At 41.3% G+C, this 27,901-nt stretch overlaps 1 protein-coding gene and 1 long non-coding RNA gene across 7 annotated transcripts in view; both read right to left on the bottom strand.

Annotated features, from left to right (window-relative positions):
* DIP2C (disco interacting protein 2 homolog C) overlaps nt 1-26,865 on the bottom strand; it is a 467,742-nt gene extending 440,877 nt beyond the window's left edge. For 3 of the 6 annotated variants that reach the window (XM_077268555.1, XM_077268557.1, XM_077268560.1), the window contains exon 1: nt 26,458-26,862. In XM_077268555.1, coding sequence (XP_077124670.1) covers nt 26,458-26,542 — 85 coding nt within the window. In that variant the 5' untranslated portion in view covers nt 26,543-26,862. Of the gene's footprint in view, nt 1-26,457 lie in introns of all 6 variants that reach the window. The other 3 variants (XM_077268558.1, XM_077268561.1, XM_077268559.1) reach the window with 2 other exon arrangements.
* On the bottom strand, nt 3,325-9,898 carry LOC143781762 (uncharacterized). Its single transcript, XR_013216807.1, has 2 exons — nt 7,369-9,898; nt 3,325-5,061 (listed from the first exon to the last, which is right to left on the bottom strand). It is a non-coding gene; the product is annotated as an uncharacterized LOC143781762 (long non-coding RNA).
* Nucleotides 26,866-27,901: the final 1,036 nt, after the last annotated feature.

Raw genomic sequence — 27,901 nt, 5'->3', positions numbered from 1 at the left:
CAACCTACACTTTCACATACCGTAACTAATAGACTCGGCATCGTACAGCAGTGTCATGGCGGAGAAACACAATCGGGTGCATCAAATGCTGTTCTCTATAAAGGAAAACCCAGCATTTTAATTGAGAGAACAGATTGAGGTCATTCAGTTGTTATCTCAGCATTTACCTGCTTGCGGATGAAACGCAACTCCCTTATGAGCTGGCAAATCCTGGCGGCCCCCCTGCTGTTCCTTAGCCGGCCACTTTGCAGTGAGTCTTCATTCCCTTGGGTGTTCTTCTCAGTGTGACTTTCCATAGTGACACGTCTGGTACTTCACGACTCAACAAACACCATTCCTCTAGCTATGTATAGCGCAGCACAATATGATTAATCTACCTTTATAAGAGCACTGAGAAACCGAACTACAGAATAACTCATTCAGTGCTACTGTGGGTAAAGGCTATCCTCCAAGAAGTCACTGGGTGGCCCGATCTCCAAGTATCTAGCAAATCTGGGTTCTCCTAGTATACACGCGCGCGCACGCACACACACACACACACACACGCACACACATCTAGACATTAGTGCATGTTGAAACAGATTAACACATCCAGACGTCAAGCTTGGATGTGGACTATTCATTTGCTTCAGATGATTTACATTGTAGCGTCCCAGAGTCAACAAATACAATTAGAATTCAAGGAATAACTGTGCACAAGGAAGCAGCATCAGCATTAGCACCACCACAGAGACTAGAAAAACATATATCAAATTTAATGTGTAAAAAAAAAAAAAGACCAACGCATTTCGGAACCGATCTGGTCCTTCCTCAGATACAAATAACAGCAGAGTTATCAGGTTTACATAGTTCATTGCGTCCAAACTGAACTCCGTACTATATAAACCCAATTACTCTGCTATGTCTTGTACCTGAGGAAAGAACCAGATTGGTTCCGAAACTTGTTTTTTTTTTCCGTGGTGGCGCCCCTACCGTTCCTGCCTTCTTGTGCACTGTTCATACTAGAATTCCATTGGTGTGCTGATTGTTTTCCAACCATTGCCCAACTCTTAACGGGTGAGTGTAGTATTATTATTTATTATTATAGCGCCATTTATTCCATGGTGCGTTACATGTGAGGAGGGGTGTACACAATAAAAAACAAGTACAATAATCTTAGACGATACAAGTCACGACTGGTACAGGAGGAGTGAGGACCCTGCCCGCGAAGGCTCACAATCTACAAGGGATGGGTGAGGATACAGTAGGCGAGCGCCAACAAATATACAAGGTAGATAGAACATCTTTCTCAGAGTCTGATTTTCTTCCAGAACAACATCACTTGACTATATGACAAGTGGATCGAAGCTCGTTTAAAGGCCTTTTTACTAGGGCTAATGTAAGATATATAGGAAAGAAAGGTAGTTATTAAGATTGTTCAGTCCCCATATATATAGTGTTGGCAGCATGTCCCTGTTTGCATGAGGAGATGTGCCGTTGATAGATTATAATTTTTAGGACAGCATAAAAGATGTGCCCTGCCGACAAATCAGAGTTTGCTTGTTTTGTGTATGAGCGTTCTTATGTTCAGTATTACACTAGACATTAGGCTGGCCTAACACATTAAATGCCACTCACTTGAATATTCATTCGCATGACCGCTATCTCTCTTGACCCCTCATTCACATTCACTTGCACCCCTGACTTGGCGAAACATGCATGTGTTCTGTATGGGGACACCTCAGGCATCTTACCTCTCATAAGATGAAAACAGCTGGGCACGCAGAAACTAAGGGGACGCATCGCCAAAAATCAGCAGTTTCATCTGACATTACTCTAATATGTGTGGCCAGGCCACGTTCACACGTTCAGTATTTGGTTAGTATTTTACATCAGTATTTGTAGCCAAAACCAGAAGTGGGTACAAAATACAGAAGTGGTGACATGTTTCTATTATCCATTTCAACAACCTATTCCACTCCTGGTTTTGGCATCTAAATAAATAGATATAATACTGACTAGTGATGAGCGAATATACTCGTTACTCGAGATTTCTCGAGCACGCTCGGGTGACCTCCGAGTATTTTTTAGTGCTCGGAGATTTAGTTTTCTTCGCCGCAGCTGAATGATTTACATCTGTTATCCAGCATAAGTACATGTGGGGGTTGCCTGGTTGCTAGGGAATCCCCACATGTAATCAAGCTGGCTAACAGATGTAAATCATTCAGCTGAGGCGATGAAAACGAAATCTCCGAGCACTAAAAAATACTCGGAGGACCCCCGCGCGTGCTCAGGAAATCTCGAATAACGAGTATATTCGCTCATCACTAATACTGACCAAATACTGAACGTGTGACCGTAGCCCAAGGCATACTGTATAAGAGCAGTCAGCCATACCCCCATTTTTCATCATGTCCCTCTTTGAAAAGAGGGAGATAAGTGGCTACCAGATACTTCTGGTCCTGCCCAGGTAAAAGTAAATCTAGTTGAGCAAAATTATAGGCAGGACTCTTGTCCAGTGGCCAGGTCAGTAGTCGATGGCCAATGGACCAAAGCCCAGTGAACCTCCTACTACCTGTGGCATCTAGGAGATTTGCAGTGCTCTGATCCAGTGGCCTCAGACTGTTGACGTTCCTTCTGGACTAGGGTAATGCAAGGCTTTTTGATCAACTATCAAGAAAAAAAAAAGGATCGAATGGAGTGAAATCCAAAGTATTTCAACTTTGTTTCCCTCAAGGGAGATAATAGGGTTGTCCATTTTGACATCATATTTTTAGTGGGGTCAGCTTTATTTAATTTATTCATTTTTTTTTTATAAGCAGCCACTTTAAATTTGTTGTCTATCCTTCGCATAGGTCATCAATGTTTGATCGGTGGGAATGCAACACCCGGCAACTCTGCCAATCAGTTGCTCCTGGTTCATCAACTGTATACAGGCTGCGGCTGGGTACTGCACATCTGTCTCTTACTCCAATCAATAAGGGGTGGATGTGCAGCATCCATCTGCGACCACCATTCCGTCAACGCATCTATACTGTGCAGCTCCCCAACAGAGCAGTCCCAGATCCAGACACCACCAACAGTGGTAACAGCTGATAAGCAGGGGTGCCAGGTGTCGCACCCCCACCGATCAGACTGATGACCTATCCGAGGGATAGGCCAATGTTAAAGTCCCGGCAACCCCTTTAAACTTGGAAGAGTGAAGCTTGTTTTCTTCCGCGAGACACGAAGTCCAGAAAAATGCCTCATCGTCTCGATCATAAATATCTCCAGTGCTGAGAACCTCCATACATGTGTAAATAGTTTAAGTAGCCCATCTACCGGCTTTAGGCTCTGGCAACACTATTTTCCTCCTTTTTGTTACGGTTCAGGTGTTTTGACCACGTAGACAAAGTACGGCAGTTTGTAGCGTCAAAAACTGTGGAATCTCGATGCAAACCCGACAGATCTAATTACAAACCGTAACCATCTTAAGAACAAAACGTCATAACCGTACTGTTCATTTAGAGATTTTAGATTAAGTGCCTCTAAACATTTCTGGTCAATTTTATTTTAAGGTTTCTCCCATATTAAGTGACCTCTAACCGCTCATTTATATGTATTACCAAGAGCTCACCCATTGCTGAGAATCCTACGGTCACATCAGACACTTATCCATAGGTCTTATCCATAGGCCACTACCAGATGTTTTATTGATGGATACAGAAAAGCTTCAATTCTTTTTATTTATTTTTTTCTTTATTATTTTTTTTCCTTTCCAAACTGACTAATACAGCTTATGTCATGGAAAAAAATTTGTGATGAACCCGAGCAAAAGAAGAAATTATTTCAGCGATGTCAAATGAGAAACAGATTTAAGGAATATTTATTAATTAATTCTTTGCAGTCTTTTTCTCAGGTCATTCAGGGAGTCAAAAGGTTAAAAAGAACATTTCCAAATAACTTGCATATTTCTCCCCCTTCATGGAACAATTCCAGATTGAATCCAGTGTTGGATTTACCATCTCTTTTTAATTATATGATTGGTATGGAAGAAAAAAGAAAAAGAAAAAAAGAGAGAGGCCTGCGTGAATGATTCAGGGAATTACAATGAGAAGCAAACTGTATTCTGGATCCATTCAAATCCCATAGTCTCAAAAATGTGATCTTAAGGTTGAATATTACCAGGGATGGAGAGTATACTAACTAAATCCTTACTGCTGCAATCCATGTATGTCATTTTTAGAATTCTCTCTAGTTGTAAAAAAAAAAAAATATTAAAGACCTGACAAATTCCAGATAGGTGGCGAACTTTCTTGTGCAATTTTTAACTCTGTGTGCAGATATTCCTTGACTCATTGGGCAAATACTAAATTTTGATTAAAAAAAAAAAATTGTAGGGTTCAATTAATTGATTTGCTCCTTTTTAAACGTTATCTTTTGTTGTTTATTTAGTTTCCTGACTTATCTTCCATGTGGTTTTTCCAGATTGAGGAGTCAGTCGAAAACAGTCGCAAACTTTGGCGCAAATGTACTCCAGTTCCCCTTGAGAGATATTCTGTACATAAGCCATTTTGGTGCAATTTTTACAAAACATGCAACATTTTACGCTAAAAAGATTGTAAAGTGGGTCAAAAACAAAAGAGTATTTTTTATTTTGCATAGAATTCATGAAGCATGTGCAACATTTTGTAAATATGGAGCAAACAAAACTGCAACGAAGACAAAAAAAGAAAAGCGACTTTGAAAAAAATATTAAAACGATGAATCTGGCCCACAGTTTCTTCCTCTGGTTAAAATATACCCAAACTACATAACTATCTAGATGCATTTATAAAAATGCAATACTCGCCTTCTTCCAATGGACTTCGGTGCTCTCTTGAGTTGAATGAACTGATTCGCAGGACATGGGACCAGAGGGCACGTCAATAGTCTGTGGCCACAGGACGAGAGCCCTGTGAACTGCCTCCTACCTGCCGGAATCCTCAATGCCTGTTCTACATTTTTTGACCCGGCAAGACATCATTGCAGTGTGAGGCAAACATGTCATACCGGGCCAACTAATAAGTAGGATGAGGTTCCCATGGATCAAGAGCAAAAACCCTGGACCACTGACGTGGCCACTGCTCCAGGGTCCTGTGAATCGACTTGCACATACACTCACTGGCCACTTTATTAGGTACACCTGTCCAACTTCTTGTTAACACTTAATTTCTAATCAGCCAATCACATGGCGGCAACTCAGTGCATTTAGGCATGTAGACATGGTCAAGACAATCTCCTGCAGTTCAAACCGAGCATCAGTATGGGGAAGAAAGGTGATTTGAGTGCCTTTGAACGTGGCATGGTTGTTGGTGCCAGAAGGGCTGGTCTGAGTATTTCAGAAACTGCTGATCTACTGGGATTTTCACGCACAACCATCTCTAGGGTTTACAGAGAATGGTCCGAAAAAGAAAAAAAATCCAGTGAGCGGCAGTTCTGTGGGCGGAAATGCCTTGTTGATGCCAGAGGTCAGAGGAGAATGGGCAGACTGGTTCGAGCTGATAGAAAGGCAACAGTGACTCAAATCGCCACCCGTTACAACCAAGGTAGGCCTAAGAGCATCTCTGAACGCACAGTGCGTCGAACTTTGAGGCAGATGGGCTACAGCAGCAGAAGACCACACCGGGTACCACTCCTTTCAGCTAAGAACAGGAAACTGAGGCTACAATTTGTACAAGCTCATCGAAATTGGACAGTAGAAGATTGGAAAAACGTTGCTTGGTCTGATGAGTCTCGATTTCTGCTGCGACATTCGGATGGTAGGGTCAGAATTTGGCGTAAACAACATGAAAGCATGGATCCATCCTGCCTTGTATGGAGCATCTTTGGGTTGTGCAGCCGACAAATCTGCGGCAACTGTGTGATGCCATCATGTCAATATGGACCAAAATCTCTGAGGAATGCTTCCAGCACCTTGTTGAATCTATGCCACGAAGAATTGAGGCAGTTCTGAAGGCAAAAGGGGTCCAACCCGTTACTAGCATGGTGTACCTAATAAAGTGGCCGGTGAGTGTATATAGTGCAGCTCTATCTGGATAATCTTCTTAAAGATAATTCAGCAACACTGGATACAAATACAACTAATAAAATAAATACTCACTCTACCCAACTAACCACAAGTCCAATCCCGGCACTTACGCATTTCCTGCTTGTCTCTGCTGCCTGGCATTGAACATGAAACACTAGAAATGGCTGTAAATGTTAAAAAGCTAAAAGGTGGGTCACCATTGTGGCCAGAAATTGGCTAAATGGGCATTTTCAGTTATTTCTAGTTTGTAGGAGGCAGTATGGTTAGGTGTTGGAAAGGGACCTGCAAGCGGTGGGGAGGGGGTTGAGTGTATGTTATTTTAATACTTTAAAGCAGTCTAAGGCATTCCGAAATAATATACAGTATTTCCAGGAACACCTTATTAGATATCTCCCTTGAATTCTTCACTCAGCCCATCATCCAAGTTTAGTTTGCTGATGTAACTTTTTTCTTTCAGAAAATAGGACGGCCATTTTGAACTCCCAACACATAATCTTAAATTTTCCCTACAATCTGCAACTGAACCCTTACAAATTGGACTGTAGATCCAGAATAAATTGCCAGGAATTGCAGACATCAATGTTTATAGGCAGCTTTAGCCTTTCCAGAAGGTTGAGCTCCAAAAAGTATAGCCATTGACCAAAGCTAAGTTTGAGAAGATATTAGTGGTAAATAGTAAAAAAAAAAAAAAATCTTTTAACATTAAAATCTCAACATCATATTTAAATGTTAAATAAAAAAGCAAGGGCTCTGTGTCTAAGGTATTATTCTAGTTTACATCAACCAAGAGATGGCTCTGATAAAGATTAGAAAACTGCAATATCCTGCAACTTTTAGGAGCTATTTTTGCATTGATACAATAAATGGTTCTTCTACCATGTCTTGTTAATGTCTGATAAGAAAGCGTTGTCATATGCTTATTTTTTAAGGATATTTCAGTGTCTAAAGTCAGTCATCTGAAACGCTACTAACAAAAAAAAAATCCTCGTCATATATTATATAGTGTAATAATGTAAGTGGTTTCAAAAGTGTAATAAAAAAAATTAAATAGGTATTGGACTGAAATATTAGACTATCACAATGTTATTTCTACCTTTCTGAGACTTTTTTCTTAAACAGAGGTGATATCATGACTACAGAATAAACAGTCACTGCCAGCGATGTAAAATGTTCCCAGCTATGGCAGTATTACCACTTATCAGTCGCAGTACTATGCTGTACACAGGGAACCAAACACTAATGCTCCACTTGCACCTGTGATGCTTGCTTTTGCCACCACTCGCTGCGTATTTATTCTATGGGCGGTGCTGGTGATGGAGGCTCTGTCCACTTAAAATCACGAGTACTGCTTGGAGTTGCCAATTATAGTTTATACTTGTTCTGGTTCATTCTGGTTGTTCACCTTTTGTTTCACCCGTTTGACACAAGTTTCTGATCTTGTCCCTTGTTTAGACTATTCTTCTGCCTGACAATTTTGTTCCTATCCCTGACCTCTTTGTATTGACATGGCTTCCCGACCACTGTCTGCCAGCTGACTATAAAACTATAAACCTAATCCATGGGCCCCTGTGTAAGTCCAGATCCCTGTACAGAGCTTAAAGGGCGAAGGCCAGGGGACCTCCAAAGATCTGGTGGATTTTCCCACACACCTATAGACTTGTGTTGATGAGTTTGATCCATGAACTACCTGTTCCCCACTATTCCCTATTACCCAAATACTCCAGTTCAAAACCCTAACCATGACATACAAAGCCATCCACAACCTGTCTTCTCCATACATCTGTGACCTCGTCTCCCGGTACTTACCTACACGCAACCTCCGATCCTCACAAGATCTCCTTCTCTACTCCCCTCTTATCTCCTCTTCCCACAATCACATACAAGCTTTCCCCCGCGCATCCCCCCTACTCTGGAACTCTCTACCCCAAAATATCAAACTCTCGCCTACTGTGGAAACCGTCAAAAGGAACCTGAAGACCTACCTATTCCGACAAGCAAACAACCTGCAGTAACCACTGATTAACCAAACCACCGCACGACCAGCTCTGCCCTTGCCTATTGTATCCTCACCCATCCCTTGTAGATTGTGAGCCCTCGCAGGCAGGGTCCTCTCTCCTCCTGTACTAGTCATGACTTGTATTGCTTAAGATTACTGTATTTGTTTTTTAATATGTATAGCGCTAATATAATAAATAATAATAACTAGACATCTGTGTTTTTGTGTGGACAACTCATTCTGCAAAAGGCATGGACATGTGGACAGCCGCATAGGACTATAATAGGTACGAGTTCTATCTGTGAAAAATACGGTTAGAACTTGTACATGAAAAGCCGACATCTATGAGCCCCAAGGAGCAAAATGTTGGCTAAAGTTCATGATGTAACTTAGATTGGGCCGAAAGGATAGGGAAATGGCACTGTGTCAAGCTTGGATATTTCAATAAAAGAACTTGTTTTTCTACAATCCGATAAAATGTAAATTTGGTAATAAAGTCATCGCTTTTCTCGAATATGTTTTATGTTCTTCTAACAGTTCATACTGCGTGATGCAGAAGAATTCTCCAGAGAGTAGATAGCCTTTCCTTTACAACCCACAGTCTTCTGGAATCTCCCATCTCTCTACTAGTGACTCTATTTCAAAGAAATGTTGAGAACAATGGAACTATTATTTTATCCCATGTTGGAGGTCAAGCAATGCAGGGGACAAGGCCGAGCCCCCTGAGCAGCAATGAGTTATAAGTTGGGCCTCTCAGAGGTACGGGTATATAGCGAATGTCAGCATAAAGCAGAAATCACATTTTACTAGTCAGAACCTACATACACCATTCAGAAAATTCGGTATTATTGACAAATATGGAAAGGATCCAGAAAGCCACTACTGTTGCGGTAAAATCTTACGGTAAATTCTTTGGGATAAATTTTCAGGCAATGAAAGTAATCTCATAGACTTTTAAATTCACATTTTTTTAAAGACTCTTTTTTTAATTCACTGTTGAATATTGTTCTTGTTGGCTTTAGTTGTCTTCCACACTTGACAAGTAAGGCACTGTAACACTTTGACACACAGAGGAATTTTGTATAAGCTGTTGATGTTGACTAAAGTGTCTAAGGACATGTCTTTCATGAAAGAGCAGCCTTCATGTCACCTTCCAGAGAACGCCGCCTCAAATAGACTTTGTCTGGGTAAAGTCACTTTCTGAGATGTCACTGCCGTGTGGCGTCCTACAGAGATCTATGAATCACATCGGGGAAGAAGCAATTGTGTAGGTGCCAGACTAATTTGCACAAACCATTTACCAAGTGGAATTGCAGTATGTACAGCAATGGCCTAAAGTAACAGCAATTTACTTGTTTATGTACTGTGCCAAAGGGAACTGAAGAGCATAATTCAATCACAGAACAAAAATGTGAGATTGCCCCCCCACCACCACTAAGTAAATAGCTGGTAATTATTTTATGGAATGTCACTAGTGGAAAAGGAGAAAAATGGCTTTATGATATCGGTGAAGGCGTTGGATGACAACAAGGTAAATGTGAGATTCTTGATCAATGTATGAGCAGCCCCAAGATCAGACCAAGGTTTTATAATTTTGGACAGATGACAAGGCCGGAGTTTCTAGGAAAAAAACAAATGGGTTTTGGCCAAGAAAGACTGCATGAAGCATGTAGAGAATCACAAACATCATGAGCTCATCAATGGAAGTCAAAAGACCAAAAATTCTGCACAAAGACTTTTTATTAGTTTCAATGGTAGAAGAAATAGACTGAGCAGTGATAACTAACCTTTAGGCACAAGCTGCATTTTTTTGCAAAAAAAGTCACATTTTTTACGGCATTTTTAAGCAAATAATGCTGCAAATAGCATTTTTTAAAAACGCTACATGCATAAAGAAAAACCCACTATAAAACTTAAAAAACAAAAATATGAGAAGGATATTACCATGAGTTAAATAAGTGTATAAAAAAATTACCAGAATTCACAAAGAAAAAAAGAATCCCCCATGTAGCATTGAGGACCCACTGGCTTCTTCTTTTGGCCTCTATGACCTCATGGGCAATATCTATGGATGTCCAGAAGAATGAGGAGATCTTGCGGGGGTCACCTTACTTCTGTGTCTTCTCTTCTACACAGCGACCCAAATATTCGTGTGCATGTGGGTTTAATTGTCTACAGATCCAAGAAAACTGACAGAGACCACTATAAGTGACTGGAAATACTTGGCAATTCCTCACAATGCAGCAAACATCAGCAAAAATAAATCAGAAAAAGAAGCCAAGAAGAATGGATTACGTTAGTCAATTAGAAGGTTGTAATATTTATGCTGATGGATGGGACCACGGTGCCACACTGATTTCAATTCATTTGCCCAAATAGCATTTTTTTAATACAGCACTTAGTCCTTTCTCAGAGAAAGTGGTTGGGTGAAGCCATTTATTATCAAACTACTGTGTTTCCTCTTTTTAAATCATAGCGACAACCCAAAACATCCAAGTGACCCTGATCAAAAGTTCACATACCCCACGTATTAATGCCGTGCGACTCTCCGTTCTTGAGATATGGCCCTCTCTTCCCTGTATATAAATTTAGTATAGTTAGTTAAATGGGTATTCCCATCTTCAAACATCCTATCCCAATATGTGGTAGGTTTAAAAATAATATTAGCCAATACCTTCTGTAAGAAATGTAGTATAGTTCTTCTGATTTGCTATGTTGCTTACCCCATGTGCAGAGCATTGCAGTAGCTTAGGTAACCATTGTTGCGTTCACTCACAGTGACAGTTAGTTGTTAGTGGTCGTAACCATGGTTACCTAAGCTATTGCAATGCCCTGCAGATGTGGTAAGCGACCTAGCGAATCAGAAGAACTATACTATACTATACTATAGTATATAACTATACTATACTACTATACTATACTATACTACTATACTATACTACATTTCTAATTGGAGCGTGTTGTGAAGGTCCGGGCTGTTTTATGGTTAAAATATGCATTTTTCTCTAATATAACTTAATATAGGCTGTCTTTATAAAAGTATATATTTGTTTTAATCATTAGCAATGATTCAAAAATGTTGTGCCAGCTTTGCAATTTTGGGCAAATTGAAAAGTAGCACCTAGGACTGGTCTTCGGCTGTGTTTGGTCACAGTTTCATTCGTTTTTCTTGGATAAAAAAAAAAAAGGAACTGATGGAGGTTTCTTAATCTTCTTCTGTCAAACATGAAAAACAGACAGCACACGGATGGCATGCAATGTCTAATTTTTCTTTTTATTTGGACCCACATATCTGTCTTGGCTACTCCGTTGACATGAAGAAGATCGCCGGCAGGAGCGGTCTGTGATCACTCCGAGCTGGCACCGGGCAGAACAGGAAGGTAGTTAACAACCTGCCTGCTATTTCTCAGACCCATAGTAAAAAAAAAATAAAATGGTGATAGTGAAAATCTGGATGCAATTTTATACTCCATTCATACAACTGCCCAAATAGTCAAAATGGGAAGAACGTTTTTTCTTCTAAACCTATCACTTTTTAGAGAGAAACGTACACAGCTCTGCTAGAACCCATCCAGTGGTCAACAGGTTACTGGAAATGCTTTATAACCAAGGGAACAAATGAGGGAGGCTCAGTATAGAAACAATCCTTGTCTTTCATGCAAAGTCTATTTCCCCCAAATAGCAACCTCATTACCTATCTCAATGACAAAGTCAACAAATGCAGACAGCGCCTCAGGAGGAGGATCCTCTGAAAAGCAGAGTCAATAGATGCAGTGGACCTATTCAAATACACCCAGGCTCTTTCATTAGACTGTGTTTGCTCTTTGTATATCATTGTTCCTGCTGCTTAATCTCACAGTCTCCCTGTAGCCGCTTTCTGCTTCTGCCTGTGAACCGTCACATGATATAGAGAATTCATGGTGCTGAAGACGCACCTTCACTTCTCCAAGAGGCGCCTCGGCCGTCTACCGACATTCGAAAGGAGAGGCCCTTCATCCACTAAACCACGACAAGAACTGTAAAACATTCAAGGGAAATCTACAGAAATGTCCAAATCTCAATTCCAGTGTGATCAAAGTCATCATTACTCAGATACTTTACTTCTTTGGACGACTTTTTCTGTAATATCCAGACCCTCAATCACACACAACCTGATAATACCATGCTATGACTCATCTGCCGTCTATTATGAGCCCTTGAGTAATTAGGCTAAACTTCTGAAAAGGCATATAAGACACTAAACAAACAAAAAGAAACAAAAAAAAAAACAAAACAAAACATGGAAGTGTCTCAAAAAGCAATTCCCCTAGAGTAGTGGCATAGCATGGATTGACAGGAGTTACAATAGTATTGCGTTCCCTAACCCAGTATTAACGCCTCTAGAAAAAATAATTCACCCCATTCAGCGAGTGTCCTCTTAAAGCAAGTATTGCCTCCTGAATGCCCCCTCCAAAATTAATGTCACTTTTCTGCCCATTCCCCACAAAAACAAAAAAAAGTTTAATAGGCGGACTACAACAAGGACTCATTCAGACGTCACTCATTCGAGTACGTATTCCATCTTTGGTTTTCATGGGTAGAACTCGTACCCATTACAGTTCCTGGGACTGTTCACGAGTTTGTGTATTTTCACAGACTGAGTGATCCACACAATATCATGGTGACGCGACATGTCCGTTTTTCATCAGAGGATCGAATCAATCTCGTCAAGACAAATATATGGGTCCAAATATTAACCCAGTATTAACTCCCCTAGAAAAAAAAAAAAGAGTTCACCTCCCCACCCAGAATGTCCTCTTAAAGCAAGTATTGCCCCCCTAAATGCCCCCTCCAAGTAAAGTTCTCTTCTCGCCTGCACATGGTGCAGACCGGCACAGGCGATGCAACGCAGTGACGCCTTGTTCTACCGCAAGATACAACTGCATTGGTGTCATGTTGAAGTCTATACAGTTCACAATGGCGCTCGACTGGAGATCTGGGGCACCAGGCCAGAAGTCCAGGGCATGTGCATTGCCCTATATTCAGCACCTGACACGACAATTCACCTGGGCAAAATTTACGATGCTTTTTAAACATTTCTTCCATAGAAAAACTCCCCTTCCGCTACACCACTGCCTACAGTCAAGATCATTGAATGATTGGCTTCTTTGGAACTTGTGATTTCATACAGTATCGCCATATACTGCTCGGATGATGTCCCGCACAGCCTGATAGGATTGTCCTAGAATTCTAATTTGTGGCCAATACTAAGCAGTTGATTTAGGTTGGTTTAAAAAAAAAAAAAAAAGTGGCAATAAGCAAAGTAGTGTCCAACGTTGCTCAGACAAGCACAGGGCAGAAAAACAGAAAAGACGAACAGTTCCTTATAACACAGCACCCAACGTGGATGAGCCCTTTATCCAACTACCGGATCCTCGTCCTTGGGGGCAGTGTCAGACTGGGGTGCCAAGGGCCCACTGTTAACTAACTCCAGGGCCCCACTTTTCAGCTACATGCAAATCTGACATTATCCTCAATCACAAATTTATATAACAATGAATTGGGTAGATTGTTAAATGAATGATGCCTCTTTTGTATAGGGATTCAAATATATAGTCCCAAGAACTGCTCATATAAGAGGGTGGTGGTCAACTCTTGACACAGGGGCCCTCCGGAGGATTCTCCTGTTCTCCCGTGGGCCAGTCCAAGCCTGCTTGGGGGCTCTAGAGGTCATGCCTAGTTTGGTTCCCCTTTAAAATCGTCTCTGTATTTAGGCTGTGGAAAGGCTGATGATATGTAATGACTTAGGATAAGTTGGATAATATTTAGAAGTGTCAAACAAGACTTACTTTAGAAGAAAGTGTGCGGTCCCTTTAACAATTCGGAGGAATGCAGGACTTGGGACCCAGCTGTCCGTGAAGAACAGCTTCCAGCACAGATCTATTAGCACAAGTTGCCCTCTATATGAGCTTCTTTAGAAACTCCGTCAGCGAGTACTGATCTCTCGTTGCCAAACATCAGTCCACGTGGGCGAAAGCAGCATCTCGGTCTTCAAAAACACAGTGGTGACCATTGTTGAGCAACGCAGCCTAAGCCTGCCAGCCGCATGGACCCCCACTATTGTCCCATCCAAGGTCATTTCCCATATACAATGAGGATAATGCAGTGACTCCGAGAAGACAAAAAAAGAAGGAATGAACCCTGTCCCTCACTGGAGCAGAACCTCTGCCTAGATGACAAATGACATTATGCTGCCAGTCTGACTTGTATTACATTAACGCTCATGTGGCACGGACACTGCCAACATCGACAAGATGGTCAAATCTGTAATAAGGTTACTTACATGCAAATTCCCAATCCTTTTAGGAGTGAAGAAAAGACCCGACTATCCTCAGAGAGTGTTACACAATATACAGAACCTTTCGCCTTACAGTGGGGGTGTAGCGACGGAGCCAGCACCCGGGCAAGGTAAGTATTCGACACCTTAACCAGTGGGCCGTTCCGCTCACCAGTCCAGAACGCAACTCCTTATCCCCCAAGCACATGTATTGTATTTGTGGAAAATATTGAAATAACTGTAGTTTTCCCGCTGTTCTCTAAAATCTGGGATTAAAACTTTAAAAATAAATATAGTTATACATTGTTTCTTAATATTTTTTCTGCCTTTAATTTTTTAATGAATTGCGCTTTTTTTTCTTCATGAAACTATTTTATTACCTGCCTAACTCTATACCCTAACTCTATTACCTAACACTAAGAATGCTGCTTATGCAGAGAGCAGCAAACGATGACAAACTCATCGCGACTGCTGTACTTATATGTAGTAAATGGCAGTAGTGACCAGGATGACAAAACAGCCACTGGCAACCTTTGTCATTCAGCTTGCCAGCCGCAGGGCTAACATTTATTGCCCCAGTGTGCCACTGCAAGAAGAAGTCACAGTGGGGGCAGAGAGAGGGATTTTATGCCCCCACAGAACGTGGCATGAAATGCAACTGTGCCATGCCACTGCCTTAAAAAGGAACCTCTCCACACATTTTTGTATAAGGAATATACAGTAGTCTGGCTGTATAGGTACTTGCACCCCCCAAAAAAAAAAAAATACTTTTTTTTTTTGCAGAGATTCAATGTGCCAGTGATGTGAAACCTAGCGTCCAAGTCATATGCTATTCAGAGTGGAAGTGCACTAGGGGCGTGTCAATGCACTTGGACCGCTCCCAAGTGCACTTCCACCGCTAGATTTGCATGTGGCTTTTACAAGATTTCCTAGATTACTCACCATTGGCACATGATTTTTTTCTAAAAAAAAAAAAAAAAAAAATGACTCCAATTACACAAGGGTGCACAGAGCAGTTGACTAGAAGGCACGAGGCAACTAGTCCTGTAGTAACAATCTCCTAATGATTTTATTGAAACCACAAAACAAAGAATGTAACAATTGTTCCTGAATCAGAGGTTAGTGCACAATTAGTGTAAATGGTTTTGTTCATTAGCCAATTACAACCCTTCCTGGGGCAACAGGAGAAGGTCAAAGAGTAGTGTGGCAAAGAGCATCCTCCTGTATGACCTATATGTCCTTGATATGCTCATTAAAAGGGAATCTGTCAGCAGGCTTTTGCTATGTAATCTGAAAACAGAATGAGGTAGAGGTTAAAACACAGATTTCAGGGATGCCTCTCTTATCAAAATCTGTGGTTTCGTTTGTTTGCAATGATTGTTTTAGTACCAGGAGCTTATCATTGCTGGACACAGCTGTGCATGCATGCTAGTCTGACACGCCCCCTTCTGAGATAGGCACCTCACTGTCTATGGACATTGTGTATACAGAGCCTGGTGTGGGCGGGGTTAGCTTTCTCAGCTCTGCCCTATTGCGAAATCTAAAAGCTCTGATTGTGCCAGAATGGCTGCACCCAGTAATCTAAGTGATACATCATTGGATTCAGCTTCCGTCTCCCTACAACAGGTAACTCTCAGATGAGGTGGCAAAAACCTGCTGACAGATTCCCTTTAAGGCCTATCAATACTATTGCTAAAATCCCAGTAAATCAGTCAGGCTGCTCGAGTGGTGAATATTTAGCTCAGGCATGGGCAAATTCATGAAGCCGTAGTCTCTTCTGTATTCTTCTTCATAGTGGAGCAGACGTCTGCAGAGAGTGGCATGCACATTGCATCAGCCCATGGAAGCCTCAGCTGATCAGCTGCCCAGTTAGTGGAAAAAACTCTCAGACAATTTCAGGAAACACCCTGGCAAGCTCCATCTAGCTGTAACCACAGAGAGAACCTTCCCTCTTGAAAACCATCCATCGAAAGTATTTTCCATTAACACCTTTTTCATAATTTACCAAATGCAAAACCAAAATGGTATTTGTGCAGCCGCTTCTCCCATCCATCAAATGGAATGTCTAGGTCTGATTCTTTTTTTCCTTTCTCTTTAATATTACAATATATATTTTATGTATTGATTTTTTTCAGCATTTTTCAGCAAATTTATTTAAACAGACAAAAGCAATAAAACCTCATGAGAGGCGAAATAGTGCGTTTGACCAATGTAAGGGCTTGTAGGAATCTCGCAGATGTGTTTCAATGTTGTTCCTTTTTTATTCAATTTAAAAGAGAAAAACACTAAATTCACTACTTCAAGCCATTTTTACAATTTTTTCCTCCTGAGAATGTATAGACGAACTGAAAAGTGGGAGGTAACCGGTCTTCTGGTCAATGAGGCGTTTCACTACAGTCTTGCTGGGTTGAGAAATTTGTTAAAAAAAAAAAAAAATCAGCTTTTCATCCTTTTCACACTTTTGAGCCGTCTTTTGACTGATTGATGGGGGTCTCAGGATCTGGACCCCCACTGATATGCAGAGAATTTAAAAGGGGTATTCCCATCTCTAAGAGCCTATCCCAATATGTAGTAGATGTAATAATAATAATATTAGCAAATACCTCCAATTAAAAATGTAGTATAGTTCTTCTGATTCGCTATGTCGCTTACACCATGTGCAGGGTACTGCAGTAACTTAGGTATCCATGGTTACGATCACTAGATAACTGTCACTATATAAGTGGTTGTAAGCAACATAGTGAATCAGAAGAACTAACCTACATTTGTAATTGGAGGCTTTTTCTAATATTATTAATGTTACTACATCTACTCATTGGGAAAAGATCTTTGAGACTAGAATACCCCTTTAACAGCATACAAAAAATGCTTCAAAATTTAGACATATTTTAAATAAGGCTCCAATCAGGCCATATGCCATCAATAGGGCTCCAATCAGGCCATAGGCCATCAATAGGGCTCCAATCAGGCCATAGGCCATCAATAGGGCTCCAATCAGGCCATAGCCCATCAATAGGGCTCCAATCAGGCAATAGGCCATCAATAGGGCTCCAATCAGGCCATAGGCCATCAATAGGGCTCCAATCAGGCCATAGCCCATCAATAGGGCTCCAATCAGGCCATAGGCCATCAATAGGGCTCCAATTATCCATAGGTCATCAATATGGCTCCAATCATCCATAGGCAATCAATATGCTCCAATCATCCATAGGCTATCAATAGGGCTCCAAACATCCATAGGCCATCAATAGGGCTCCAATCAGGCCAAAGGCCATCAATAGGGCTCCAAACATCCATAGGCCATCAATAGGGCTCCAATCAGGCCAAAGGCCATCAATAGGGCTCCAAACATCCATAGGCCATCAATAGGGCTCCAATCAGGCCAAAGGCCATCAATAGGGCTCCAAACATCCATAGGCCATCAATAGGGCTCCAATCAGGCCATAGGCCATCAATAGGGCTGCAATCATCCATAGACCATCAATAGGGCTCCAATTATCCATAGGTCATCAATATGGCTCCAATCATCCATAGGCAATCAATATGGCTCCAATCATCCATAGGCCATCAATAGGGCTCCAATCATCCATAGGCCATCAATAGGGCTTCAATCAGGTCATAGGCCATCAATAGGGCTGCAATCATCCATAGGCCATCAATAGGGCTCCAATTATCCATAGGTCATCAATATGGTTCCAAACATCCATAGGCCATCAATAGGGCTCCAAACATCCATAGGTCATCAACAGGGCTCCAAACATCTATAGATCATCAATAGGGCTCCAATTATCCATAGGTCATCAATATGGCTCCAATCATCCATAGACAATTAATATGGCTCCAATCAGGCCAGTAAGTCTTACTTTTTTCCTGCTGAATAGGAGAGCACAAGGAACTGCACTTTCCTAAATAGTGGCCATTATCAAAAACATATTCCATGTCAATTGGCGACATATGCCACTGTTCTAAGAATAAGGGCTAAATCTTTTCCAATTTACGAAAAACACAATTATGTATTAAAATAGACAATAAATCACAGAAAACAATAACCACTAACTGCAGCAAAAAAAGGAGTAAATATCTGTAATTCAAATAAATAATGATAATTTGTCACCGACACTTGTGCTACAAAGGTTTCACATAATAAAGAATTGCATCAGTCAATGAAGCCAATGTCATTGTGAAATTCCTGCGCAAGCTTTAGACACAGAAACTCACACAGATGCTCAGCTGCTGAATGACGGCCATACTCCCTCTTTATATTCTGGCCACGTTACCAGGGAAAGGCGACTTCATTGGTGGCTGTGGAGCAAGGTCCTTCAAGGAGATGGCATGAATGGGCAAAGATTTAAAAAAAAAAAAAAAAGGAAGAAAAGAACAAACGACTAAAAACTGTAAGGGATACACATATAATACACACAGTATCCAGCAATAGTTTCTCGACAGCGTGAACACAGAAAAAGAAAGCCCAGGAGGGGTCATGGATTTGCACTATTTATACATCAGAAAATACAACGCAACAGATTTATCATTGCACTGCACCATTTCGTGCCCAGAACAAAAAGGCTGGGCTTTTTGACACATCATTGGAATGTCTCGTATGCCTGTATTGAAAATCCTTTAGGGTAGGTTCACATGAATCTAAAATCCGTGCTGACTTTTTGTACTTCTTCATGCATTTTTATGTGTATTTTTTGTAGCCAGAAAGCCAGGCGACAGGTGTAGGGTAAGTGATGCGCCGCAGCAATTCTCTAAAAACTTGCACGACAAAAACATTTGTGCGACTCACTGTAGCACAAGTATTTTTGATCTTTGATTTTGCTGTAAATCAAACCTTAAAGTTACAGACAAGACACCCGTCACGTGCGACTTGCATTGAAGTCCATGGCAAGGTGTGAACCTAGCCTGAAGCTGTAGATTCTGCACAGATTTAACTAAATGTTGAAATCACAAGGCTAAAAAAAAAAAAAAAATAAGGAAAAAGGATAAAGAAGTGGAGAGCTATCCTGACCGCAGGCAAAGATCTGCAATCCCCACCCTTTGTGTGTTAAATAAGGAACACAATGTTAACGCCTTACGCTCCTCCTTGCTGCTGCTGCTGACGGGGCTGGCATTAGCCGAATTCGTCTTCTTGGCATAGAGCCATCTAAGATGGTTATAACAGGGGGAAGAAAACCCATCAAATGTGATCTAGATTCCTTCTCTCTTATTAGAGCAAACAGAATCCCTTTGACCCAGGGAGTCAGGGGGTCTATTTATGGTTGGGGAGGGGAGTTTAGGTCAAAGTCAAATGTTTGAATAGACAACTATCCACAGAACAGAGGTCGCTTCCAGCCTCTTGTAAGGATTGGACATGATTTAAAAGTTAAGCTGCGTATTATTCTCAGATACAAGAAACTGAACCTCGGCTACATAGAAACCTGCTTCCCGGACACTGACAGCTGATGATCCTATAAACGTAAGCCTCTCACACTGTTCAGCTGGTGAAGACCCATCACCCAGAGAGGCCCTCAACTCCTCATAGGATCACATATTCTACTACAAATAACTGCTCCATGCACAAGCTTTCTTCTTCTTCTTCTTCTTCTTCCCACTTAACTCATTCAGCTCGTCTTTTTTAAACACTTTTTTCCCCATATATGAATTATTAAAACATTTACAGTTATATAATAGGATATAAAATTTTATATATTTATAGATTTACATATATGATAGACATTTTGGCAATTGTGTAGAAAACGTAGAAAAGTTGGAAATAGCAACAAATTATTACCATCTGTGTATCGGATATCACTATATCTATAAAAGGGGTTAAATGCTTTCCCAAAAATGTGTTATTTTTAGACGTGTTCATATTAGCTTATTAAAGGAACTTACTAATTATTTTCATAGGCGACCAGATCTTTAGCTTTTTAGTCTTCGTCCTGGGTTTAGCAGCTCCCCATCTGATCCTGACAACGTAAAGCGTTTATTGTGTCGGCACATCATCAGAGCGGTGTATGAAGGGGGCTGGCTGACTTAATTTTCATAGCTAGAGTCAGCTCTCTTTTCCACCTATGAATCAGCCGTCACAGAGAAGAGGGCTGGCTTAGCTAATGAAATAAAACACTTAGCCAGCTCCCTTCATTCACAGCTCTGATGAAGTGCCTAAACATGAAAAGGTCAAAGAGTGAAGGGCAAAGGGGCCAGGTGTGGCAAAGGACGGCCAGGTGTGGAGCAGCAGGGCAAAGGGTGGAGCCAAACGGCCAAGGGTGGAGCCGAACGGCCAAGGGTGGAGCCGAACGGCCAAGGGTGGAGCCGAACGGCCAAGGGTGGAGCCGAACGGCCAAGGGTGGAGCCGCAGAGTCAAGAGTGACAACTGAAGATAACTGCACCCATGGTAATAAAAGTATATTAGTAAGTTGTTCATCACCCTGTTAATGCTAAAGGTAATTTTTCAGAACTGGACAATCCCTTTATGAAAAGAAAATGTAGCCTAAAGAGGTTGTCTGAGGCGACTATCCCCTTTAGACAGTTCAGCTATAAACTAAGCATAACAGTCCCGATGATGGGGCTTTTTAACAAATCAGATACAATCGATAAAAAGAAGGTAGCAACACATGTTTATTACTCCTGCAGCACCACCACAGGTGAAATAAAGTATTGCATATACGTTTATTCAAATCAATGTACTAAAGGGGTAATGCACAGATAAGCAGAGTCCTCCAAAGGAACATCCTGCTACTACTAACAGAGAGGGATCCTAAATGAGGAACCGACATCTTCCCTTGTAGGGTATTTGCACATTATTATTATTATTTTATTTTATTTTATTTTTACAAAACCAGACAACAACCTCCTGCAAAGGGTGATCTGGTGCCTCTTACCCGCACATTAGAAGGCAAGAACTGCTGGAAGTAGGAGTTAACAGTTATTGCCTCCACACCATAGCACTTCTCACATCCCACTAGGTGATCCTTTTACGTTTCGAGCATACTCTAGGTGTGGATTCATCCCATTTTATGTTTCAGCTAAGTAATAAACATTGCTGCCATTGCCATTATAGCACATTGAATTTCACCAGCTAGGCTAATTGGATTTCTTGTGGTCCGACTATAGGAATAATATGGTGAAAAGCAGCTATATCGAATAAACACGAGTCTGGCCAGGATTAGGGCGCTCTCTTCCAGGGTCTCAAATGTTGTGTAATAGGGAATACACAGTGGACAGGGATCTATTTGAAGTTTTCCTGGAAAACATGCTACTCATAAAGGCATACAGGAATGTGCATACAAAAAAAAAAAATTATATATATATCACAATATGTCAGGCTTAACAGTGTCTGTATCATGTTAGGAGAAGATAAAAATTACTGACCACAGGAATTTTCATTAAATGGACTGAAAAATATATTCATGTGAAAGGTTTGCATGACAGATAACCTCTTTTTGAAGAGATTTCCAGGAGTATAAGGAATAACCTAAAAAAATGGCATTAACAAAATCCACAATCATGGATCACACGGTGAATCTTTTGTTGCTTCGTTGCCTACGCTTTGGTGGTCTCCACTACTCTATTTTCCTACAGCAATGAAGGGTCGTACATCGACGTGACCACTGCAGTCTGTCTTGTTCTGTACACACTAGTGTCACTTCTGAGCCATTGATTGGCTGCAGCAGTCTCATGGATGTACGTGATGTCATCACTGCAGGAAAAAGAGAAAAAAAAAGCAGCAGGGACCACTACAGCATTGGTGCTGGAGTCGCTGGGGGGGCGTATAGGTGTGTAATAATGGTTTCATATTGATCGTCAGCCATGTAATGCATGGTACATGCAACTGGTCTGCTAGAGCTCCTACAAAGCAACTTTTTTTGTGTGGCACAGGCCTTGGAGAAAACAAATCAATGTTGGCTCAGTTTTACCGGCTTACAAAAAATAAAAAAATAAAAATAAAATGGTGATTAAAAATTGAATTTGTTTGACATGCACGGCGACTTTGGCAGCAACATGAGTTGCATGGCCGAAGATCACTAGATCGGTATGTGTTTCTGCTTTATTAAAACGCAATACAAATAAATGGGGCACCATCTCGACCCCCTAGGGTTTTGCGACTAGTAAGATGCAGAAAATCCAACTGGGTTCAATTTTTTGAGAATTGCTGTCCTTGGTACTCTAGGGGGTCTATTCATTTCTACTGCACTGCACAAACCAGAAACACAAACTTTGGCTGCGACATAAGTTACGTGGCCAAAGTGGCCGTGTAGCCCAAGCCTTAATCCTAGAACTCTGAAACTGTTCTACTAGGTAAAAAAAAAAAAAAAGGCGAGTTACAGGAATCAGGATAGAGCGGCTCTCAAACAAACAGCCCCCCACTTATCTTCCGACACCTCTCAGAGCCATAGCTGAAGGTGTAGCTAAATCTTACATTTCTATATAGCATACAACGATAATTTCTTGCATCTTATCATAAACTAACACCAACGGGCCGCAGCCTTTTCCTAGGTATAAATAGAAGGGTCATCAATGTCATCTGACAGAAAAAAAAAAACAATGTAGAAACAATGGGCTCCAGAACTTTGCCCGTGACAGCTCATCACATACACCAGATAGCAAAGGGAAGGTGACATGTGTTTGCACAGACAGCAGAGATAATACCGCACAGCGTGAATGTCTTATCCTCTAACCAATAATCTGTGCTCAGCTCTCGACACCTGTATACAACAGGAGCGGCCATTTTGAGGCCTGGAAAGCACTAAGAAAAATGAGACCTTTCACTAACAGGAAGCGCTACTTTTCAATTCTCTTTTTAGAAGGCTAATTTTTACATTAAAGAAAATCCTCTATTATCATCAATATCTGGAAAATACATTGGACAGACATATTTATATTTATGAACCATATATATGTAATGAAATCCAATGGAAGCCAGTCTACACCTCTTTATAAAGGGGACAATAAAAAAACTCTGTCATAAGATATAGAAGGTTCTATTGCTCAAAATTTCTCCCCACAAATCAATTTATATTAGCAAGTACAAGTGGTCTTTTAGCATGGGCCTACTTATAGTTATAAAATGTACTGTGGATGTGTCCCTCAGAATATTGGATCACTGGTTTTGGTGCAAAAAAAAGAATCACTGAATACTGAATTAAACCTGACAGAACGAGCAATGAAGGGGTAGAGGCCAAGCAGGGATTATATATTTCGTAATAAGTCTGATAGCTCATAAAATCATAGAATGTTAAGAGTTGGAAGAGACCTCCAGGGTCATAGTGTCCAACTTAATGCAGGAGTCACTAAACCATCTCAGACAGATGTCTGTCCAGCCTCTGTTTGAAGACTTCCATTGCAGGAGAACTCATCACCTCTCGTTTCAGTCTGTTTTTTACTAATATCTAATCTGTATCTTCTTCCCTTCAGTTTCATTCCATTGCTTCTTTTGTTTCCATGCAAAAACGAGAATAATGATGATCCCTCTACACTGTGACATCCCTTCAGATATTTGTAGACATCTATTAAGTCTCCTTAGCCTTTTTATTTGCAAGCTAAAACATTCCCAGATCCTTTAACCGTTCCTCGTAGGACATAGTTTGCAGTCTGCTCACCATCCTGGTAGCTCTTCTCTGAACTTGCTCCAGTTTTTCAATGTTTTTTTTTAAATGTGGTGCCCAGAACTGGACACAGTATTCCAGATGAGGTCTGACCAAGGAGGAGTAGAGAGTGACAGATGCTGTAACTTAGCTAAATGGGCTCAGCTATAACAGCAGTACAACTTGAACCTTGTGGACCCCCAATAGAAAATTATAGGTCCCCAACTATCATGGGACTTTAACAGTAATGCTGTTTCCATATGAGTCAAAAGAGATCTTTGGGCCCCTCTAGGCTCTAGGGCGTTTGTACAACTGCAACCCCTTCACTCACTGTACTTAGGTTCCTCGGTTAGGACTAATGGGCGTACTAAAGAAAAACACACCACACAGGGATAGAACAAGAATGGTCAACATGACTAGATTTGGGATTTCCATCTGACTGACAACTGGTTTGGATAGCAATTCATGCATCAAATTTGGAGCGGATTCTTGGAGGAAACCTCCTCAAAGAAATAACAAGCACTTCCATTTTCCTCCCATAAGGCATTTTTTTCAAAACCTGAAGAAACAAAAACTTCCAAAAAAAAAACAAAAACAATATAACAAACAATATAAAACAAACTAAAATGATTAACAGTAAAATATATGAAAAGTCTTTCAAGTGTTTTTGAAGCAAATCTTCTAAAAAAATCCTGCCCCCCCGGTAATTCCAAACACAACCTAACAGCTCAATGGTTTCCACCAGATTCTCATACTCCTGAAAAGTAAATTTGATTTGTGTACCAATATGAGACATTTGTTGCTGCATAGTAGGCAGATGTGCATTCACGGATTCTGCAAGAACTGGCACCCATACTGGTATCCATGCCCAGAAGCTGAAATCACTAAGGGACAACTAAATAGGATTGTTACCACCATGACAGAGGAGGACAACTCAAGGACTTGGATTTACAAATGTTTTTTTTGGAGAACATTTTTGCCATATATCATTTTACATAAATACTGGATCTGATCATTGTAGAAAATATTTACTGACACTTAATAATTTGCAATTTTTTTTTGCCATATACTCTACACCATAACAAACAAAAAAAAAAACAACACAAAAAAATAACACTTTATCAAGCTGTATGATTTTGTAGCCTAATTAGTTAAGTCGGACACATGCTGCCACAGAGGTCTAATCCACTTTTCGGTTATAAAAGTATGGCGGCGTTATGTATGTGGTGAACAGCCCACTAGGCCCCGAGCCCTAAACCATTTACTGAAATTCCATTAGTATTGTGACAATGAAAAATAATCAGTTTGAAAAAAAAAAAAAAAAAAAAACAAGAACAAGATGGAGATTTCTCATGATGACCAAATCCGGTGGATATTTAGATTACAATACTATTGAAAAAAAAAATGGTATGACGTTTTATTAAAAAAAATAAATAAATAAATAAATAAATTCACAAATGTCATTATTTCTAATACCATCCATCGACAAGTATTAAAAGGGTTCATTCAATTGATAAAATTTAAAAAAATAAATAAATTGACGGACAATTCTAAAAACTGTTTGAAAAATGCTCATCTCCAAAATCTACCAGTCTGGAAAAATAAAAAAAGGGGGCACAAGCCAAGTGTAAACCCTAAACAGGTTGGCGTTGGGACTATTTAAAGATGGCTTCTCTCTAAATGGGGTTGCCATGGTGATGCCAGCAATACTTTAGGTGCTTTAGACGGGGAATGTTGTAAATTGAGATTGGATTCCAGACAATAAACAAATGTGACTCCAGGAGATATTTTATTTATTTATCTTGGAGGGATTTTATTTGAAATTTAATGGAGATTTTTATTTAGGTGATTGGATATTAATCCGTGATAATACCAACCTTACCGAGACAAATAAAGGCACTAAGGAGTAGGGGAGGGGGGGGGGGGGGATAAAAAACAAAAGGAAAAAAAAGGATTGAAATATTTTCCACCTTGTGTATAAAAGAAGGCAACATACCAACAAAAAGAAATTCCCCCAGGAATAAAACACCCGCTAAAGATGCAGTGACACATAATGTCTGCCTGGCACCAGCACATACACAGGGGGCAGCGAGCATCCTGCTGACACTAGACATGCTGGACATCATAGGCTTAGGACATGTAGGATGAGAGGCAGTAATATTCTCCACCTCCATTATCTCTGCAACATTTCAACAAATGTACAAAAGCGAAAACACACAAAAAAAACCCAACAACTGGGCATTACTATTCCAGAGGCCATCTATCACCCCCTGGCATGCTGCTCCTGCAATGACAGCAGCATTAACCCTTCATCATCACCAGCCCAACAAGGAGAGGGATCTGGCCCTGGATGACAGCAGCAGGCGCCCAATCCTCCACGCTGCAAGGGGTTAATGGGCATGGAGGCTCAGCATGAGGGCACCTAAGGGGTTAAGCAGTGCCTTCCCAGCAACAGAGGATGGATGCTATGGAGGGATCTGCAGTAACACGGGAGGGAAGGAAGGAAGGCTGCAGTCCTCCCCAGATCTGGGCTGCACAGGCTGCTTACCTTCAGACAGCTCCAGCTCCAGCTCTGCCAGCCTGGCTCTCACCTCCAGGGGAAGGGACACACTGTCCAGGCTGCGGTCAGCCATTCTCCAGCCTTGTAGTGGGGTGCAGGCAAGCAGTCAGTCTCCCCCCAGCTCTGTCTTTGTCAGGCTCTCCTCAGCCAGGCATGGGAAGGAGGGGGGGAGGTTGCTGCAGAGGAAATGCACTGATTTGCTCCCTCCTCGCTGGTGTCTTTTGCCAGTGATGAAGGTGCTGAGGCTTCTGTGCTGTCACTTCTTCCCAGGCAGGAGATCAGGGCTGCAGTGCATCAGGCCAGCTCCTATTTGCATGGAGCACACAAAGCAGCAGACGGGCAGCCCACCCTGGCAGCTCTGCAGATCATTCTCTGAGAGCTGCTCTTTCCAGTGAGGAAGAGGAGGAGGGAGGGGCTCCCAGTCATGCACACAGCGAGACAGTGCACCTTAAAGACGCAGTGCCATGCACTCTGTGTGCCTTCAGAGCTGCACTCTGTGCCCCCTGCTGCAGGCTGCCTCACTGCATGCCCTGCTGCATCATCCTCCTCCTCCTCACCATATGTGCAGCTCTCCATTGGTGCTGCTCCCACGTGGATAAGCAGTCATGTGACCCACACTTGACATCACTAGTGTGAAACAAGTGGAAATGTCAGATTTAATCTCTTTATTTGTAATTTTTTTTTTCTTCACTGATTACATCTCTGAAACAAGGCATGGATTCACACGCATCATTTTACAACTACATTGGTCTTCAAGGATCAGTGTGTGTGTGTCTATGTGTGTATATATATATACAGTACAGACCAAAAGTTTGGACACACCTTCTCATTTAAAGATTTTTCTGTATTTTCATGACTATGAAAATTGTACATTCACACTGAAGGCATCAAAACTATGAATTAACACATGTGGAATTATATACTTAACAAAAAAGTGTGAAACAACTGAAAATATGTCTCATATTCTAGGTTCTTCAAAGTAGCCACCTTTTGCTTTGATGACTACTTTGCACCCTCTTGGCATTCTCTTGATGAGCTTCTATAGGTAGTCACGGGGAATGGTCTTCCAACAATCTTGAAGGAGTTCCCAGAGATGCTTAGCACTTGTTGGCCCTTTTGCCTTCACTCTGCGGTCCAGCTCACCCCAAACCATCTCGATTGGGTTCAGGTCTGGTGACTGTGGAGGCCAGGTCATCTGGCGTAGCACCCCATCACTCTCCGTCTTGGTCAAATAGCCCTTACACAGCCTGGAGGTGTGTTTGGGGTCATTGTCCTGTTGAAAAATAAATGATGGTCCAACTAAACGCAAACCGGATGGAATAGCATGCCGCTGCAAGATGCTGTGGTAGCCATGCTGGTTCAGTATGCCTTCAATTTTGAATAAATCCCCAACAGTGTCACCAGCAAAGCACCCCCACACTATCACACCTCC

Source organism: Ranitomeya variabilis, chromosome 6 (genome assembly GCF_051348905.1).
Source record: "Ranitomeya variabilis isolate aRanVar5 chromosome 6, aRanVar5.hap1, whole genome shotgun sequence".
NCBI classification, from domain to species: Eukaryota; Metazoa; Chordata; class Amphibia; order Anura; family Dendrobatidae; genus Ranitomeya; species Ranitomeya variabilis.
This window is presented reverse-complemented; position numbering and strand designations above follow the sequence as displayed.